We start from the raw sequence: 19,778 nt of genomic DNA, 5'->3' as shown, positions 1-19,778 counted from the left end.
TGTTAAAATTCACTTATACCACTTCAGCGCTGTTATTTCAGCCAAAGTGAAAATATGAACTAATCCCAGTCAAAATATTCACTTTATCTTATTTATAATTAATATCTATTGGTGCAGGTGTTTGTTTACATTGAGACAGTAGCGCATTAGTAGATTATTTTACAGTAGATTATTAAATCCCACACATAACTGTTCATAACATCACTTTTACTCCACATTTAGATTTCACTTATTAAGCGTCAGGCAGAGATCTAAGTACTGCAGAGGATTCAGTGAATTCTGTCCGGCCGTTGATTCCACAGTTAAGGGCCTTTCTCGGGGGCCCAGCGGTCTCAACATGGTAGAGCTGCGGCTTGAATCGCTGTCCTTCTTTGAGCTACCACTGACCCTTCAGCTAAACAAGTTCTATAAATACCTGTGATTTGATATGATAAACCTCATAACCTCATACTCCAGTACATCTATCCTGAATGGCAACTACGCTAATTCTCTCCATCTGTTCTGTATTTTTCTACCCATCCCGAGGCATCTAGAGATTGTGCCAGCTTCAGTAGATAAAGGCCAACCCTGTGAGGATCCTGAGGCATCCAGAGAAGGACCAGCTCCAGTTGAATTCTGTTTTATGATGGCTGGAGCTACACATCCTGCTCCAGTGCTCCCAGTGATCCAGACCCCATCTGCCCTCTGCACCTACTGACTCCCTGTGCTAAACTGGACTTCATGTTTTTCTACACAACTTCTGTTATATTGGACTTTCACCCGCACATGATGTTATTTCTATCTGTTATCACCCAGATGAGGATGGGTTCCCTGTTGAGTCTGGTTCCTCTCAAGGTTTCTTCCTATTGCCATCTCAGGGAGTTTTTCCTTGCCACCGTCGCCGTCACCCTCGGCTTGCTCATCAGAGACATTTAATTTATTCATCTCATTATTATCTAGACACATTTTTCTCACAGATACACACTTCCAAATATTTTCTTTTCTAAAAGATTCTTTCATTTTTGTGAAGCTGCTTTGAGACAATGACCATTGTTAAAGGGCTATATAAATAAAATTGAATTGAAGCTATGAATCATAGCTATGCTCCAAAATATAGCGTTAAGTCTTCCCAGAAGAGTGGAGGTTGTTACAAGAACAAATACAAGGGGGAAAAACATCTGGAATCTGGAATGCGCATAGTTTCGGCCGTATAGTGTGCCTGGTTTGGCCTGACTAAACACCGCTTTAACAACTATAAAGTGATAATTAAATAGATTTATGTTGCATAATGAAAACAAATTCAATTAAAATTTAATTCAAATTCTCAATTCTAATTAGATTTAGGCTGTTTGTCGTGTACGCATGCTTTATTTTGGTTATTGTTTGTTTAGGTAATTAATGGTTTAAGACATGCGGTGCAAGCCTAGGTAGTGTAGTTTCGTTTTATTCCAGAACACTTCCAATACGGCGTCAGTCTTTAACTTGTTATTCAGGAAGAGAGCATGGACAGACCTCAACAAAAAAAATGTGTCATATACAGTATATTCATACATACAGTACGTACAAAGAATAAAGAGTAAAAATATAAAGCATCATTACTCTATATATCCATGAGGTTTCATATGTGATTTACTTCTTCTCTTCAGAGTTTGGTTCAGCTGGAGTCCGTGTGTGTGTTTCAGGTTGTGTGTGTATGTCTGCTTGTGTATGTGTGTGTGTACGTGTATGTGTATATACACTGGCGTGTTCTCCTTCCGTCTCATTGTCTGACAGCAGCCCTAGTCCCGTGTGACACAGCTGCCTCTCGAGTGCAGTGATTCGTTGTTTGAGATGACGCTGCGTACTCGTATATTCCCCTAACAAACGGGCGAAACGTGTCTGCAGGATGTCCAGGGATGCATCCAAACGCTCGACTCTCTCCTCCGTGTCTATGACGCCCAGCCCTCCAGCTGCTACGCTTTCATCCAGGAGGCCCTGCTTTCTCAGGATTTCTCTTCCGCGCTCTTCCAGAACCTTCTGAGCATCTGGATATTCTGTCACAGCCTCCATTAGGTCGTCTTTCGAGAGGCAGAAGAGGTCAGAGTAGCCGATGCTACGTATGTTAGCTGTACGCCGGTTACCCATCTTGCTACCTTGAATGTTGAGGATGCTTATTTCGCCAAAACAACCACCGGCAGTTAGCAACGCAAATTGTGTGACACCGTCATCTGCCACCACAGCCAACTGTCCCTCCTTGATGATGTACATTTCCTTTCCAATATCGCCCTTCTTGCAGATGTAGTCCCCAGGACTATACACTTGAGGACTCAATTTTAGAACAAGGTCCACCAAAAGTCCGGCTTCGCAATCCTGAAATATACGGACTTTTTTTAGTGTTTCCAGGTGAACGTTGATGGCGATTTCAGCCCTCAGCTTATCTGGAAGGTTTTTCAGCACCTTCTGTTCATCCACAGCTTTCTTGTTGGTCCAGAGATAGTCGAACCACTTGATGACGCGCGTCTCAAGAGTGCGGTTGACCTTACGAAAGTGCATGTAGTGCTTGATGGCATCAATGCGTGCCTGGAACTCAGCCCTCGTGGCATTCATGTTGGCGATCATGGAACCAACGTTACCAACGATGGTGGCGAAGATCAGCACGCCTACCAGGAAGTCGAAAACTACAAAAACAAACTCCTCATCTTTCACTGGAGGGGGCATTTCGCCAATAGTGGTGAGCGTTAACGTGGACCAGTAGAAGCAGTAAACATAGCAGTACGATAGTGTCCGGTTCTCGGCAGGATACACCCATGAGTCCGAGCCGAGCCCCATGGCCTTGGAGATGGCGTAATAGATACAGGCATTCCAGTGGATGATGACCAGGATATAGAGAACAAGGTTGCAAATGCGGAAAACATTGGGGTAGTTCGTACGCGTCTCGGTCCGATCGAAGAACTCGAACATGCGTGAGAAGCGGAGGAGGCGGTTGAAGCGAAGTTGGGGTATGTATTCTGTGATGAAGTAGAGTAGCTCTGTGGGCAGGATGGACAGAATGTCCAGCTTAAACTGAAGAGTGTGAATGTAGTTGTCTCGCAACTTGGCCAGGTCCTTTACCGGCAGACCTTGCTCCAGGTAACCTGTGGAAGACAACAGATTGTAATTGTTTTTTCTGATTTGGTCTTGGGAAGTTCCTATCCATCATTAAGCTCTCAACTGTCAAATTGGAAAAATGGGAAGGCTAACACGTGCTTCTTCCGAGACACGTCAAGCCAACCAAGGCTGTTCATGCTGCACTAAGGGGTAATGTAACACTTTCGGGGGGAAATAGAAATTTTTGAGGGAAAACCTTCAACACCTCATAGATTGCCTAGTGTCTCTGTAACTGACAGGTGAGAGAGGATGCCCCTCAGATAGCTCCGCCCATTTTGTTCTCTTGGAATCCCAGCTACAAATATAGCTATGACTTTACTGGGATTTAAACTCGTGACCTCCAAATGATAAAACAGTTAGTTAAAAGTGTTAGCTTACTGCTTCACATCTAGAATAGTTTAAAATGATAATTGTGATTGTATGATAAGAAATTTATAACAGTAACCATCAGGGAAGATTTCCTTGTACTGTACCTGTCCTCAGTCGCATGCAGGTGTCCAGAATGTAAATAAAGTCGCAGAAGTAATCTATTCCCACCCACAGGTAGAGGTTCTCGACTTGTAGTTGATCAAAACATGCTCTTTAGAGGAAAAAAAAAAGTCAGTTATTTTAAAAGGTTTTGCTAACTCTTTCACAAGTGTTAAAAATCACTCAAGATCAATTCGAGCTACAGAGCTGAGCAAGTTTAACACTTTTTTTGCTTTAATGACATTTTACAGGAAGCATGTTCATTAGATTGAAAGTTTTATTTGATCCAGATCTTTCATATGTTTGATCGTTCTTGTTGTTTTTCTAAGAAAAATTAATCATTCAATCAATCAATCAATGCCATAATAAACCTAATGCTTTTTCAGCCAGAGTTGCATTTTCATTTATAAATATTTTCGATTATTTGCTAATGCTAGGAACTGCAAGTAAAAAACTATTGCGCAAACAAAAAAAAATAACAAAAAAAATGAACATTTTATATTGGTTGAAGTGAACAGCAGGTGGTCCATCTCTCTAAGGATGTGTCTGTCTGCGTCCATCAGTAAAGCTAAAAAGCGTATCGGAATCATCTCTCCCATTAGTCACGCTAGTATGGTTTTTACTGACGCACACACACACACACACACACACACACACATGCAAAGATATACATATTCTTTTCATCTTATGCACCACATCCAAATCTAACAGCAATAACATTCTAATAACACAGTAGCTACATAGTGTTTACTGAATATCAGAATTATTATTTCTTTACAAACAAAAACACCCAGCTTGCCGTGTGACTGAAAAACCATAAGGAAGTGTAAACTCTTGTCCTGAAGATATTACAAAACTTAAAGCTTAAACCTCTGAAACATTTCTTAAACATTACACAAACTTCTATTTACAGAAAACTTTACAGTATTAACATTTAATTAAGATACACATACAGTAGAGTGTGCATTTAAGTAAGTCCCCCACATACGAACCAGTTCTGTTCCGAGAGCTCATTCGTAAGTCCGATTTGTTCGTAAGTCCAACAAACATTGTCTAGGTACTAGAATATTAACACAATCAGCTATACACCGTATAAAACTAACAGGTTCCATGATCTTGTTCTTTAGAACCGTGCTGATGGTTGAATGATTTATGTTAAAAGAAGGGGCGACATCTGCCCTCTTTTCACCTCGTTCCATTTATGCTTGCCGTTTCGTAGAGGTACCAGCTTTATCCTGGGATGCACGCTGTATGCATGTGACGATGTATGTCGGATATGTGATCTAACTTCCACGATTTAACATTTTCGTATCATTGAAAGTTCGTGATTCGTATGTAGGGACTTAGGCACCAGCAAATACATGTTTTATAGCAAGAAGTATTTAATAATAAATGGTTGTTTAATTCTACATTGGTGTAGATATTGTGTAGAATGTTATTGTTAATCAGTTATGGATTAAAAAGTTGTTACCTGGCAACCAGCATGACCCAGTTATAAAGTGAAGCCAGGGCGATGAAGAACAGCCAGTAATAATAAATATCATCAGACTGGGACACGACAAAGCCCTCCCACCTCTCCCTACACACACACACACACACACACACACACATAGCACTATTATGCTCTATATTCATGTTGTGCTGGAACATGTTAGGATTTAACACTTAAAGTATCATTGTGTGTGTGTGTGTGTGTGTGTGTGTGTGTGTGTGTGTGAGAGAGAGAGAGAGCGTCAGTATGTGTGTGTGTTTGTGTGAGTGTCTATTTGTTTATGTGACTGCGTGTGTGTATGTGTGTTTGTGTGTGTGAGTGTGTGTGTGTGAGTGTGAGTGTGTGTGTGAGTGTGAGTGTTTGTGTGAGTCTGAGTGTGTGTGTGTTTATACTTGATGGTCTTCTTCTGGGTTTCTGTAGCTGCAGCCGGTTGGTCGTTTGTGGCCTGAGGTCCTCGGAACCGCTCGAGAAAAGAGTCGGGTCGCTGCTCCTCCTCTACTAGACTCTTATGAGCCCATTCCCTCAGAGACACCACCAGATTCACCAGCCTGAGGGACACAGAGAGACAGAGAGAGAAAGAGACAGGGAGAGTGAGACAGAGACAGAGACAGGGACACATAGAAAGAAACAGGGGAAGAAAGAGAGAGAGAGAGAGAGAGAGAGAGAGACAGGAACATGGAGAGATACGGGGAAGGAGAGAGACAGGGACATAGAGAAAGATGGGGAGAGAGAGAGAGACAGGGACATGGAGAGACACAGGGAGAGAGAGAGACAGGGACATGGAGAGATACAGGGAGAGAGACAGGGACATGGAGAGAGATGGTGGGGAGAGAGAGACAGGGACATGGGGAGAGAGAGAGACAAGGACATGGAGAAAGAAACAGGGGGAGAGAGAGAGACAGGGAAAGAGAAAAAGACAGGGAGAGAGAGAGACAGGAACACGGAGAGAGACAGGGACAGAGACAGCAAAAGCAAGTTTTAGATATTAAGTGACAGAGAAATAAAGAGACAGACACAGATAGATGAGGGTCAGGGGCAGCTCAGTGGTTAAGGCACTGAACTATGGTTCGGAAGGTCTCAGGTTCAAGTCCCATAAACAAGATAGATAGATAAATACTGTAGATAGATAGATAGATAGATAGATAGAGCAGAGACACATTTGAGGATTCAAAAAGTTTTCATTTGTGTTGGAGTGTGTGTACCTGGACAGCGGTTTTCTCTGTCTGAAGGCCTGGAGCACTTCCGCATTTGGAAGTTCGATAGCGGCAACACGCTGCAGCTCTGAACACGTATCGTCATCTCCATCAGTCCTGCAGAGAGAGACAGAGAGAGAGAGTTTAAATAAACCACAAACGGTAGAACAGACTGAGTAGAACAAACAAACGAGGGAAGGTGTGAGACGCCCCGACCTGCTGGTGGCGCTTTCAGCTCGTTCAGCATCACCCTCCAGTCTGCTCCTCACAGTGAGACGGTGAGAGGACACAGAGCGCTCGACTGCAGCCTGACCTGTCATCCTGTCCACACACACAGACACACACACACACACACAGGGTTAGATAAGGGCTCAGTGTGTGTTGTGGGAATTCTCTGCTCGTTACATCAGTACTCTGCTCCCTGGGGCTGCAGTGTCTATAGTAATGACCTCAATCCACACATACACACACACACACACACACACACACATGCTTACATTTTTTTTTACTGAAAAAAGAAACCATGGGAAAAACATGTAAAGTGTCTGGTTCCTTTTGTTTTTTGCTTTATTATGTCGTAACTTAAAAAAATTCTTTTTAGCGTCTAAACATTAATGAATTTTTTAAAACTAATGTTTGAATTTCTTTTCAGTGTATAGAAATGAGAAGAATAGTTTAAGGAAGGACAATCACTGATCATAGTCCTCTCTCTGTCTGGACGTTTTGGGAGACTCGGATTACTGACGTGCATCAGGGACGGGACAGAACTAAAGCGATCACTGGGACGACTGGAACTGCGTTAGTGTTTAACCGAACTCGGACTGGGGGAACTAGTTCATTCTTTTATCACCTCAAGGTTGGACCGTTGTAACGTCCCTCTTCTGGTTGGAGATCTCGTCACATGGACGCCCCATGTGGTCTGTTTGGGATGCGTGTGGTGACCGGGGACGGTTCCAGTTTACCATGAAGACGGTCCTGTCCTCTGTTCTCGATAGTTCAGGACTGGAGTTTCCTACAGTCTACCTGAGTCTCCAATAACCAACTGGACTCCATATGAACTTCTCCACATCTCCTGTTCTACTGAACCTCCAGCCAGTATGAGTGCAGATCAACCCCTGCTATCCGTTATCACCCAGATGAGGATGGGTTCCCTGTTGAGTCTGGTTCCTCTCAAGGTTTCTTCCTACTGCCATCTCAGGGAGTTTTTCCTCCTCAGCACCGTCACACTCGGCTCGTTCATCAGGAACGATCTGATCATTCTGATTCACACACGTTTCCTTCCCAAAATAATTTCCTTCATTTTTTGGATTGTGTAAAGCTGCTTTGCGACAGTGACCGGTGTTAAAAGTGTTATTTAAATAAGACTGAATTGACTTGAATAGGACAGTGTTTTACTTTATAGATGAATAGATGAATGGATACATTTATAGATGGATGGATGGATGTTTGGTGTTGAACCATGTTTTCCTATTTGGATCATCATTAAGGGAACTCCAGACAGCACACACTGCACACAGAAGCACCTCAGGAGACACACACACACACACACACACACACACGCACACACACGTCTCAGGAGAAACTATCACTGCTGACAACAGACTCACTCACAGCAACACACAACAAGTCATTGATGAAGATGAAGATGAAGATCTGCCTATAAACAGGTTTCTTTAAAGTTTTCATTTATTTATCTTTTAGTTTCTTTTAGTGTATTTTATTGTTATTTTTGCTGTAATCACAGTGCTCGCAGTGTTAGAGACGGGACACAGTAAAGTTTTAAACACACACACACACACACACACACACACACACACACACTTAACGCAATCAATAAAGCCAAACAATAAGTACAGCAATTCGAGATGTGTGTGAAACAGGATATATATAGTGTGTGTGTGTGTGTGTGTGTGTGAGAGAGAGTCTCTTACCTGTTGCATGTGCCGATGTGTTCTTTAGCAAAACGAGATACTCAGTGGTGTTAAAGACGACACACCGACTTTACACCTGACTACAACACACACATCCATCCAGACCGACAGATAACATGGACAGTGTGTGTTCACACCGCTCAGAGTGCAAACACACCACTCAGTGTAGAGAGAGAGAGAGACAGAGGGGGAGGAGTCACAGTTCAATCAGAAAATATAAAATGATTTAGTAACTAATGAACAAGTGAAAAAACGGACAATAAATAAATAAATATTATTATGTTAATTAGACAGATCAGGGAGTTCGGGGAAAAAGAAAGAATGAAATTAAGACAGAACATAAGACACACTGCTGTCTGGAACTGATCACATTAAATTCATGAGCATAAAAGGAGGCGGTGTGGCGGCGTAGCGGTTAGCACCTCCAGGGTTAGGGTTCGATGCCCTCGTAGGGTCTGTGTGTGTGTGTGTGTGTGTGTGTGTGTGGAGTTTGCATGTGCTTGGTGGGTTTCCCTTTGGGTTCTCCGGTCTCCTCCCACAGTCTTGATTAGGACTGCAGATTAGGCTAATTGGTACGTGACCTGCCATGGATTGCGTGTACCCCGCCTCATTCCCTTAGGATAGGCTCCGCCCCTTGGCCCTGTATACAGGAGAAGACAGATGATGACTGAGGGACTATACGAAGGGTTTGATTGACTTCCATAGTGATGAATGTCTTGTTCTGGAAAATTACATCAAAGCTGTTTAAATTTGAAAACCCACTACATGTTCATGGCAAAATGCAACACCCATTCAATTCAATTTAGTTTTATTTTATTTCTATAGCGCTTTTAACTATTGGCATTGTCCCAAAGCAGCTTTACACAATCAAAATAATTATTTAAGTTTGTATGAAATGTGAATTTGTATGAATCAAAATGGTCAGTTTGTCCCTGGTGAGCAAGCCGAGGGCGACAGTGGCAAGGAAAAACTCCCTGAGATGATAATAGGAAGAAACCTTGAGAGGAACCAGACTCAACAGGGAACCCATCCTCATCTGGGTGAAACAGAAAGCAGTAAATGATCTGCATTTATACAGTGTGTAGGGTGGGAGGCAGTTCAGCTATAATAGCTGATGTTAATTGATGTTAATATGGAGTCCAGGTAGTTATTGAAGACCCAGGTAGACTTGTAAGAAGTTCCAGTCGTGAAACATCGAACTGTCAAGTCCCCAGAGAAACAGCTGTCAACACCAGTCGAGGCCAGAAGGTAGAAAGGTCTTCTTGGTAGAGAAAACCATCCCAGAGAGACACACAGGGCATCCATGTGACGAGATCTCCAACCAGAAGCGGGGCACCAGGATGGGTCAGACAGGTCCGGAGGGCAGAGGGAGTCTGGATCACTGGCAGCTCGGGAACGACACAGGAACACACAGCAAAATGTGACGCATTTATAAGGAACAAACTGCATCACGTCATTCTGTCACATGATCAGTGGAGTTAAACCTACCGGCTTGGGCTGCCGCGTTCTTACTAAACTGTAAGTCACTAATCTTTTACGTCCTTGTACCAAAACATTTATTGCAAAAACATGTGCTGTCTACACTAAAAATAAATATATAGAAACCTTAACATTAATTAATTATTAAAATATTCTTCTTATTATTATTATTAATAATAATTATAATAATAATAATAATAATAATAAATAAAATAACTAATAAAGAGTGTCTGTCCTTTTTGGACACTTGGCCGAGAACAGCACTTCATCATCACATGGATTGGTTTATATCATTATTATTTTTATCAGCATTTGGTAACTATCATGAAGTGTGTTAGGTACCACATAATTACATGATTTATAAAAATAAGTAAAGAATGTTTTGTTGTCAAAGGGATTATGGCTTCTTGTATTCTTGTAGAATCGTTTCGCATAGTTTCTTTACGCACTTTCACACACAGATCCACAGTCGAAAACCCCCATCCTGCCTGAACTCACCAGCCAAGTGCAGTGTTAAGGATCACACACACACACACACACACACACACACAGATCCCACATCAGATGAGGCTTGGGTTGGACCACAACAGCAGCTGCTAGTCTAGTCTTATAGTGCGTATAACATATGCGAAATAAATATCGGACTTGTAGCTGCTTTCAAAAATTCTGGATGTGTGCTGAGGTTCTTTTGTTAGACGTTCATATTTATACAACACACACACACACACACACTCTAGAGTTGGGAGCCTTAGTTTTGGTTTACTTTAGCTTAGCACAGTGTGAAGAATGATAAACACCTGATGATTCTTTGACAGTGTAAATGATCAGGGAACGCTCTTTAGGATGCACATTTAGACGAGCCCTGATTTGAACAGTGTAGAGCCCAAAAACAGCCCAGGATGATTTAAAAGTAGCCCTACGGGTGAACCCGGCCAATCTGGCAACAAAAGTGAAGCGTTTTCTAGCCTATCGTGTTGGTCAGCTCACACGTCAGAATCGTGTGCATGAAGTCACGTGACTGTTAAAAGTGAACCATAAACGTTACTAGGGCCGACTTGATAGCGTTCGCGCATCGAGCCGTGAACCTGATCCCTACATGAGAGTGACATCATAACAGAAGATTTGCGATGATATTTCAGCTAAAGTTACAGTAACATTGACCCAATCATTCATCAAATATTTGGTACTCTAATACTAATCAGTTGTTTGGTGCTGTATTTTTGTTACCCCTGTCAGAAGTCGGCCGTTGCACGTCGCCCCGATGTCTCTGGGGATGTTGTTATCGCGAGCAAAAGACACAAGTGTTGATTGCTCGATTTCAGTGTTTATACTTTTCCAATGCGCTCTGGCTTTTTCTTTCTTTCTTTCTTTTCTTTTCAATCCTCGTTTCCTTAGAGATGAATATGGATCTTAAAATTTATTCGATTAGAACTGATAATTTAAAGGTTTTGAGGGACAGACTGATGAACAAAGGTCACTAGGACATAGGACGCTAGAGCGAGTTTTACCAACAAGGAGGTTTCAGCTCTTATAAAAACCCTTCATGTGGCGTTGTTGGGTGTCGGATTCGTAAACAAACTAACGAACCCATTGGTTTTTACTATTTTACGATCCGATGGAAAACGGTTGTGGTTACAGGAAAGTGTGCCAACTGTGTTTATGATGTAATAGTCAAAGATCTGAATCGTAAAAGATTTCACAATCAACAAACTGATGCAGAAGTCATAATTTCCCCTGTCGTATAAACACCCGAATTTTATTAAGGTGTGTATCTATTATTGATATTAATCTGATTGGACGAGAGGCATTATTCCGTGAGTGCTAATATTAGACAGTTACAGCACTGTGAGGTGTAACTATAAAGCTATAACTACAAAGCTAACTAGCGCCTAACACAAGGCTGAATGCCAAATTCAAAACTCTCTAAACCCTGATCAAGGACAATATTTGGTGTGTCAGGTTGCTAGACAACTCGAGTCCTTTCTTAGGTGTCTCCTGAAACATAATAAATAACGAGTTGAGTGATTAGGAGTTACATGATCATCGTCATGATCCGGTGTCCCTGATGGTTCAGGTTCATCCTGGCGATGTTATTCAATCTGGCAGCAAAAAACACACACATAACACAAGGGGACGTAATAACTGTTATAAAATATTTATTTCAGTTCTTAATCCGTAGACAGAATTTCCCCAATAACCCACAATAAAGAGGGGGAAAAAAAAGAAGACGACATATATCATGTGGCTAACGAATAAAATGAAGAAATGAAAATAAATAGACGCCTCTTTTATGGTCTTTAATTTTATCTGGCAGGGAATCCTGATTATTCTCGGGTATAACTGACATGGTGATTTCGGTCAGTGTGAAATAAAACAAACAAAAAACGAGATTCAGCATAACTTTAGTTATGGTCTTGAGTTATGACACTGTATAAAACTTCATATATTGTTTATAACACACACGTACGCTTCAGTAGCGATGTTAAGAATTAACAGAACTCTTCAAAAACTCTTTAATATTGTAATATCTTGTCTCTCAGAATTAAGATCAAAGTTCTATATAAATATAAACCCAGTGTTATAAGTCAAGACCGGTAAAGTGTTCCTGAATTCACACACTAGATCAGATGGACTCTACATACAGGGTTTTAAATCATAGTGTTCGGATATTAGGGGGTTTTAATCGGTGGCCTCTGTGTCCGGTGAGAGCGAGCGAGTGAGCCGTCAGGCGCGGGAGCTAACAGGTTTTAGCGCCGAGATCTCTGAGCAGCCTGCGTCAGGTGATACGGTGGCGGCGGCGGTGGGACGACTTCCTCCATGGTTTCTGGCGAGCGTTCCGAGTATGAGGAAGCTGAGAGGAGGAGGTGTGTATCGTGCGTAATGAAGCTCTATATTAAGACACATCATACTACACACTCCTGCCCCTGGGGCGGCGAGGGACCTACATCTGGGGAGGGAGTGTGGAGGTCCGTACGGGACGTGATCAGAGCAGCAGATCCTCCACCGGACATCAGAGAGCCACGGACACGGAGCATGACGACGATGAGGGTGATCTCACACACACACACACACACACACACACACACACTTCTCTGTCCTTGCCCATCCTTATAGACATTTTCCTCTCTCTCTCTCTCTCTCTCTCTCACAAACACACACACACACACAGACACACACACACCCCAAGCCACTTAGACCTGATCTCTGAGTTTAGCCAGCCTCTGAGAAAGTTCATCCTGCAGACAGAAAGAGAGAGAGAGTGAGTGAGGTGGGGTAAATAAGAGTGAGGGGGCGGTTAGAAATAATAATAATAATTAATAATTAGTAATAATAATAAATAATAATAATAATAATAGAATGATGAGAAGGAAAAAAAATAATGAAATAAAAAAAGAGAGAAAAAGTGTGTAACGGTTTATATAGGTGTGGCCACTAATAATTACTTGCATACTGTGTGTGTGTGTGTGTGTGTGTGTGTGTGTGTGTGTGTGTTACCTGTTCTGTAGATGCCACACTAGATGCCAGTGTTCCTGTCTGTCCCTGTGGAAGCTCCATGTTGAGATCCAACCTACACACACCCAAACACAGTTAGTTTTGGAGTTTGTGTGTGTGTGTGTGTGTGTGTGTGTGTGTGTGTGGTGTAGTGTACACATCCTCACCCAGCTTCATCTGCCATCTCCTGCATCAAGCCGTCCACCTGGTTCTAAAATACGGAAACACAAACTGTTACAAACACACACACACACACTACACCAGTCCACAGGTGTGTGTTCCACAGCAGTCAATCACTGTGTATATACAGTGTGTGTGCGCGCATCTTACCTGTGGAGTTGTAAGTGTTGTTGTGCTGCTCATGGTGTCCTCCATTTGTTGCGTCTGAACGTCCAGAGTCTCAAACTGCCGCTCGAATTTGTCCATCAAGCCTGAAATCTGACCAATCAGAGCGCAACATCATCACACTGTGATTAGGATCTGACCAATGAGAATGTAGATAACCCGCTGTGATGTCACAACTCAATCTGAACAATGAGAACGAGTGGGATCCAGCCAATAAGATGCAAGAGAATCATTACGGTCTGACCAATCACAGTGTGCCAGGATCAGACTGAGATCAGACTAATTACCATCTGACCAATGAGAACTCACTGAGATTAGACTGAGAACCAATTACAGCCTGACCTACAAGAACGTGTCATGAGACTGAAACTTGGATTGGACCATTTATATTAAGACTTGGAGCAGACTAATCGCTGTCTGGTTAATAAGAACTCACCTGACCAATGAGAATGTGCCATGATTAGACTGAAACTTGATTGGACCAATTATATTCCAAACAATCCAATTACACCATGATCTGGGATTTGGACAGGTTACAGCCTGACCAATGAGATCGGACCACGTTTGGACTGAGATTTGGATCTGACCAATTAAAAATGAAAATCTGTCAGAGCAGACCAGCCTAAACAATAGGAACGCAGAAATCTTCTTGATTACACACGGAGTTGGTCTGACCAATGGCATCGTTCCTCACCTTCTCCAGGTTCATGCTTTTCAGGGTCGCGTCCATCCCCTTCACCACTCCTGCCATGGATTTAGTGACCTGCGGAAGAGTCAAAGGTCATTTTATATTTATATAAATAATTTCTCAGCATGTTGTTTTCCCGACCCTGTCAGTTTGCGTACCTTGTTCATGGTGACGGCAGTCTGCACTCTCGCCGCCACAGCGTCCACCCTGGCACTCATTCTCAGGAAGTTCACGGATTGGTTCTTCTGTCTGATGGCGTTCTCGGCGTGGATGCGCGCCACCTCCATGTTACCTTTCTGAATCGCCTGCGCAACAACACACAAACGTGTGATACGCTGTTCCTGTGGTTCTGCACTTAAACAGCGGTGATCAGTCGTGACTCACCTTTTTCACTTTGGCCTTCTCCGCCTTCTCTTCTTTGTCGCATTTTTTGGAGCTTCGCTGCAACTCTTTGGCTGCAAACTTTAGGTTAAACAAATGCTCTGTGGTTTGCTGTTAAGGCCATCACAAGGAAATATGGGATGATTCGGACTGGTATTGTCACCTACATAGAGCCTTTTGTGTGAAGAACTTTGAGAACTTTACTAGAACTTTCCATCTCGGAATTCTGTTAGTGTTGGCAAATTTTTGTGGTGAAAAAAAGTTTGAGATATCACATGACCAATGAGAACGTGCCACGATTACACTTGGACTTGGATCTGACCAACTACCATCTGCCCAATGATTAGACAAAGAGTCTGAATGAACCGATAACATTCCGTCCAATCTAAATGAGCCATGATTAGACAGCCTTGGACCAGACTGATAACAGTCTGATCAATGAGAACTCACCATGGTTTGACTGAGACTTGAATTGGACCAATTATATTCCGAACAATCTGAATGCGCCATGACCAAACACACTCAGATCAGACCAAATCCAGTTTGATGAATGGGAAGGTGCCACTATTAGACTGAGACTCGGATTGTGTCTGATCGATGAGAATATATGTCATGGTCAGGCTGAGAACTGAATCTGACCAATTACAGTCTGATCAATGAGAACTCACCATGATTTGACTGAGACGTGAATTGGACCGATTACATTCCCACCAGTCTCAATGTGCCATGATTAGACACACTTGGATCAGACCAACTACAGTCTGATCAATGAGAACTCACCATGATTAAACTGAGATTTTAATTGATTTTAACCAATCATGATTAGACTGAAATTTGGATCAGACTAATATCACAAACATCATGGATTATTCCTATCATCTAAGTGACAATAAAACGTTTGTTACTGGGAACGAGGGGAACAATAACGCTCGCTAGCATGTACACGGTTTTCGCTTCAATACAGGATAACGTACTGATCGGATGATCGCGAAAATGACACAAAAACGTCAGCAATATCGACATTTTACTCAAATATGTTGTAAACGTGATAAAATAAATCACTCCTACGGCTAAAATCACACTTTGATTACTACTGTCCGAGCTACAACCCTGTGCAGCGCTCACTTTCCTCACTGGGTTTATGGATTTACACACAAACAACAACAACGAAAAACAAACAAACACTCATTTAAGACTGCCTTTTGTTATTTATTGAAGTTATGAAAACGTCAATCTTCACCTTATTTTTGACGACCCCATCTTCTGGTTGCCTAGCAACAGATTCTAATCATTTAGAAACGGTGATAATACACATTCCTGGTGCACTTGAACACACCATTAGCATTTCAAAATTTATATATATATATATATATATATATGTAGTGTATAACTATATATCTGGTCAATCAGCAGTGAGTCACGTGACTTACGCCAAGCGAGGGAGAAAACCGAACTAACCTGTAGCTCAGGTGAGCCAGACGTCATACATACACACACACGCGCGCGCCTCACCTGCATCAATAACAGCCGAAACCGGAAGTTGTGTTTTTTTTTTCTCTCTCGTTTTAATCGTAAGTTTTATTCTCTATTATAAAACCCAAACACTATGTTATTGATAAGATAATTCCCTTAATGACGTTAAACAAACCAAATCAAACGCTCTGTTGCGTAGCAACGCGGCTAAGAGTTTAAATTTCACCCTAAATTAGCAACCAAAGTGAACAGAGCAGGAATTTAAGGCTGTGTTCCAAATCGAGCACTCACCTACTAGAAGGAGCGCCGAAAACAGCCTAGTCATCCCAGTGCTCACGCGCACCGAAGCCCCTTTAGCTAGAGTTTTGCTCGGGATTTGGGCGCAGCCTACAGGACACAAGCTAACCTCCAAGGCCTGAAGGTTTTTGTGTTTGTTTGTTTTTTAAACACAAAAGGATACGTTCCATGTTCGGCATGATGGCTCGCTGAATCCTGTGGCTTCTCCAAACACGATGAGCTTTATAATTTTTTTTTGTTATGTTTAATCCTAGAAGGTTAATTTCCCCCAGTTCTCGGCTTGGTTCACTCAGACAGCACCGCTCTCGCTGACTTCCGCATCCGCGATGAAAACAACTTAAAGAATGACGACACGGTCACGTGGTGGGAGGAGCCACTGAGGTGACGTCACTCATAGAAACACCAACACACAAGGTTCGTCTGTTACAGGGGAATTTCCAGCACAGTATAAATAAAGTACATGAGCATTTTGGACTGGATCAATTACTGCCTGATCAATGAAAACTCACCAGACTGAGACTTGAATCAGACCAATTACATTCTGACCAAAGAGAACATGTTAATGGTGGATTAATCTGGGACTGGACAGATTACATTCTGACCAATCAGAATATGCAACACAGATAAATAGATAGATAGATTGATAGATAGATTAATAGTTTATTGATCCTGAACAGTAACACACAGACAGGCTGAAAACCTTGATTGCAGTGTGTATTTCACACACTCATTAAACTGGGGTAAATTAAACAGGCTCACTCGAAGTTACTGGTGCCACTGAACACCAATACGTTTCATCCCCACAGGACAGACTATTAAAAAATGAGTTTCCATTGAATTGAAACCACCAGAAAGGCAGAAAGAAAAGACACACAGACGGAGCTACACCTGGTGAGGAAACTAACAGTGTGATTTAGCACAATAGGTCGAGAGTGTAATGTGACACATCATGTAAAGAGTGTGAAATAACAATACGTAAAGAGCGTTTAAGGTAACAGAATGGGGACACGGATCAGGCAGGGAAGCATGTAATGGCCTGGACTGAAACATTGGTTTTAAACGCTACAGTTGGCAGCATCTAACCGCCGTTAAACATCAAGGAAGAAGGATAATTACTTCACCTTTTAATTAGCTGGCTTCTGATAGTAGTTGTTTTATGGTGTCATCAACTAGATCTGTTAGCTAAACATTGCCATTATCAACACTACAAGTGCTTTAAGTCAGATCTTTAACCAATCAATGAACCCAACCGGATCTGGAACAATATTACATCACATTTACAGCATTTGGCAGACGCCCTTCTACAAGTGGCTTACATTTATATCTCATTATTCATCTGGCCCAACAGTGGCAAATTGGTGGTCGTGGGATTTGAACATGAGACCTACTGAGTAGTAATCCAAAGTAACAAGATTTTCTTTTTGTTAATTAACCACTGGCAAAGTGTCAGGCAGCCCAACTTAATTTTCTTCCAGATCTTCTAATTGGGATTCAAAGGTAATAAGCAGTGGTTGGCACCGTCGCTTCGGGACCTCCAGGGTCCGGGTTCTATTCCCGCTCCGGGGTCTGCGAGTTTGCATGTCTTCCCCATGTTTGGTGGGTTTCCTTCCACAGTCCAGACATGCAGATCAGGCTAACTAGCACTCAAATTGCCTGTAGTGTGTGAATGTGCGAGTGTGCCCTGTGATGAAGGGCCCCCCTATACAGGGTGTACCCCACTTTATGTCCCGAGTCTCCTGGGCTAAGCTCCAGGATAAGAGGTATAGATGAACAAATAAAGCAGGCTGGTAAGATTCACCGCAAACATAGTGAAAGATAAACAAATAATATTCTGTATTGATAGAAATCAGAAAAGCTTAGGTTCATTGGTACACACGCACTGATTCGCGGTTTAGAGGCTCATGAATATCGTCATAGCGGCATATCTTGAAACCTGGAAAAAACGAACCAAAGTTCATCAACCAAAAATGAGTCAAATTTAAGTAGTTGTAGACAAGCGTAATTCTGAATAACTCTTTATTAATCAAATTAAACATGAATCTGGGTCTTCCCACTGTACGTGATGTCTATAGCTAGATTAATAGTTAAGGCCCTTGAATTGAAATTAAGAGTAGTGGATCACTTCCTGCTTATTTTAAATCACAAAACACCAAAATTGTTGCTGTTCAAATACTTATAACCCTGCCTGTTTGTCACCATGAATGAAATACGAAATGGTCAAAGTAGTTTTAAGTTTTAATCCTTTATTTAAAAAAAAAAATAATAATGTACACGCGCACACACTCTCAGAAACTGTTTACAAAAAGTAGACACACACACACACACACACTTCTTACATCAGATCTTCATCTTCACCATCACCAACATGAACTGGCCCTGAACTACGTCAGCCCGCTACACATCAGGGGACCAGGAGGGGAAAAAAAAAACTAAACAAACAAAAACAAAACAGTCTTTGGACAGAGAGTCTGGAGTGGGACGTGTCTCACAGTTTTAGACACACTGAGCAGAAATATGACACTATACAATACTATTGCAGTTACGGCACTCATTGATCAAACGTCACAGTACTGAGGAGTATTCGACACGTGGCTCGAGTATCCGTGTCCGCCGAATGTAAGGTGTTCGATATGACTAGGAGGAACCCGTCCCAAAAGGGGAAAAAAATTAATTAATAAAAAAAAATGACTAACATAACAAAAAAAAGTCTTTAAAGTACAAGTGTGCTCAAATGCAGGTAGATACTTTACGGTTCGCAAAAACACTTTGACGTTGTTGGAAAGGCATGAAAATGTGAAAAAATGATGATTAAAAACACAAAACAAACAAAAAAAACCCATTGGAAGTATTTTTAAATAACATACTCCGACATGACATTTATTGAAGTGAGACTTTATAATAGAAAAGCAAACATCAGAATATCTACCTAATTTAATCTCTTGGCGTGGCTTCAATTTTACCATCATCGTTTATATATAAATTAACTAATTAAATAATTTTACAATTTGTTTAAGAAACTCTGCAGATTCCATGACAACGTTAAGCAAGTTTAATATTGTATACAATCATAGAATTAAAGATAATTATGTTCGGATTACGTTTTATTTTAAATGAATTTTGTGTTATTAACGATTTCGTCACACTTTTCATTGAACCCTGGGGCTTTTATACTGGCTGAAATGAGTTTAGGCCAATCAAACCAATAGCATCTCTCTGTGAGATGCTACCTGCCTAGCAACGTCAACCTGATTGGATGTTTGCTCCTTGTGTAGTTTTCCTGCGGACATTTCTGTTGTGTTGCCGTTATTCCGCTAACGTAGAAAAAGAAATTGCCAAACATGTCCTAGTGTGTTGTGTTTTAATTTCTGCCATTTTCCGCCACTTGCACATAGAATAACGCATATAGTCGTAACCTCAATTTGATCAGCCAAACA

At 41.7% G+C, this 19,778-nt stretch overlaps 2 protein-coding genes across 4 annotated transcripts; both read right to left on the bottom strand.

Annotated features, from left to right (window-relative positions):
- Window positions 1-1,178: 1,178 nt before the first annotated feature.
- Window positions 1,179-11,807, bottom strand: cnga2b (cyclic nucleotide gated channel subunit alpha 2b). 3 transcript variants are annotated; one of them, XM_053485520.1, is made up of 7 exons: window positions 11,705-11,807; window positions 6,475-6,579; window positions 6,268-6,375; window positions 5,458-5,613; window positions 5,045-5,152; window positions 3,579-3,685; window positions 1,179-3,092 (listed from the first exon to the last, which is right to left on the bottom strand). In XM_053485520.1, exons 1-7 carry the CDS (start codon window positions 11,788-11,790, stop codon window positions 1,609-1,611), a joined length of 2,154 nt encoding a protein of 717 aa, XP_053341495.1. In that variant the 5' UTR covers window positions 11,791-11,807; the 3' UTR covers window positions 1,179-1,608. The 3 variants fall into 3 exon arrangements, with proteins under 3 accessions (XP_053341495.1, XP_053341496.1, XP_053341497.1); XM_053485521.1 differs by lacking the exon at window positions 11,705-11,807 and adding an exon at window positions 8,190-9,826; XM_053485522.1 differs by lacking the exon at window positions 11,705-11,807 and adding an exon at window positions 7,109-7,347.
- Window positions 11,808-16,676, bottom strand: chmp1b (charged multivesicular body protein 1B). The gene is made up of 8 exons (XM_053485525.1): window positions 16,508-16,676; window positions 14,578-14,675; window positions 14,352-14,498; window positions 14,200-14,268; window positions 13,491-13,598; window positions 13,328-13,371; window positions 13,164-13,236; window positions 11,808-12,904 (listed from the first exon to the last, which is right to left on the bottom strand). The coding sequence occupies exons 1-8, from the start codon at window positions 16,521-16,523 to the stop codon at window positions 12,860-12,862; spliced, it is 600 nt and encodes a 199-aa protein (XP_053341500.1). The 5' UTR covers window positions 16,524-16,676; the 3' UTR covers window positions 11,808-12,859.
- Between the last annotated feature and the right edge of the window lie 3,102 nt (window positions 16,677-19,778).

Source organism: Clarias gariepinus, chromosome 24 (assembly GCF_024256425.1).
Source record: "Clarias gariepinus isolate MV-2021 ecotype Netherlands chromosome 24, CGAR_prim_01v2, whole genome shotgun sequence".
In the NCBI taxonomy this organism is placed as follows: Eukaryota; Metazoa; Chordata; class Actinopteri; order Siluriformes; family Clariidae; genus Clarias; species Clarias gariepinus.
The sequence above is the reverse complement of the archived record's forward strand: the minus strand, read 5'-3'. Positions and strand labels throughout refer to the sequence as shown.

Coding starts and splice junctions, on each gene's coding strand:
- cnga2b (XM_053485520.1), bottom strand. CDS start 11,790: ATGTGTGTGTTTTTTGCTGCCAGATTGAATAACATCGCCAGGATGAAC. Junction 5,614..6,267: donor CAGAGAAAACCGCTGTCCAG/GTACACACACTC, acceptor TGTGTCCCTCAG/GCTGGTGAATCTGGTGGTGT. Junction 5,153..5,457: donor ACCCAGAAGAAGACCATCAA/GTATAAACACAC, acceptor GTGTGTGTGTAG/GGAGAGGTGGGAGGGCTTTG.
- chmp1b (XM_053485525.1), bottom strand. Junction 13,599..14,199: donor AAAGCATGAACCTGGAGAAG/GTGAGGAACGAT, acceptor CTGATTGGTCAG/ATTTCAGGCTTGATGGACAA. Junction 12,905..13,163: donor GTGTGGCATCTACAGAACAG/GTAACACACACA, acceptor TTCTGTCTGCAG/GATGAACTTTCTCAGAGGCT.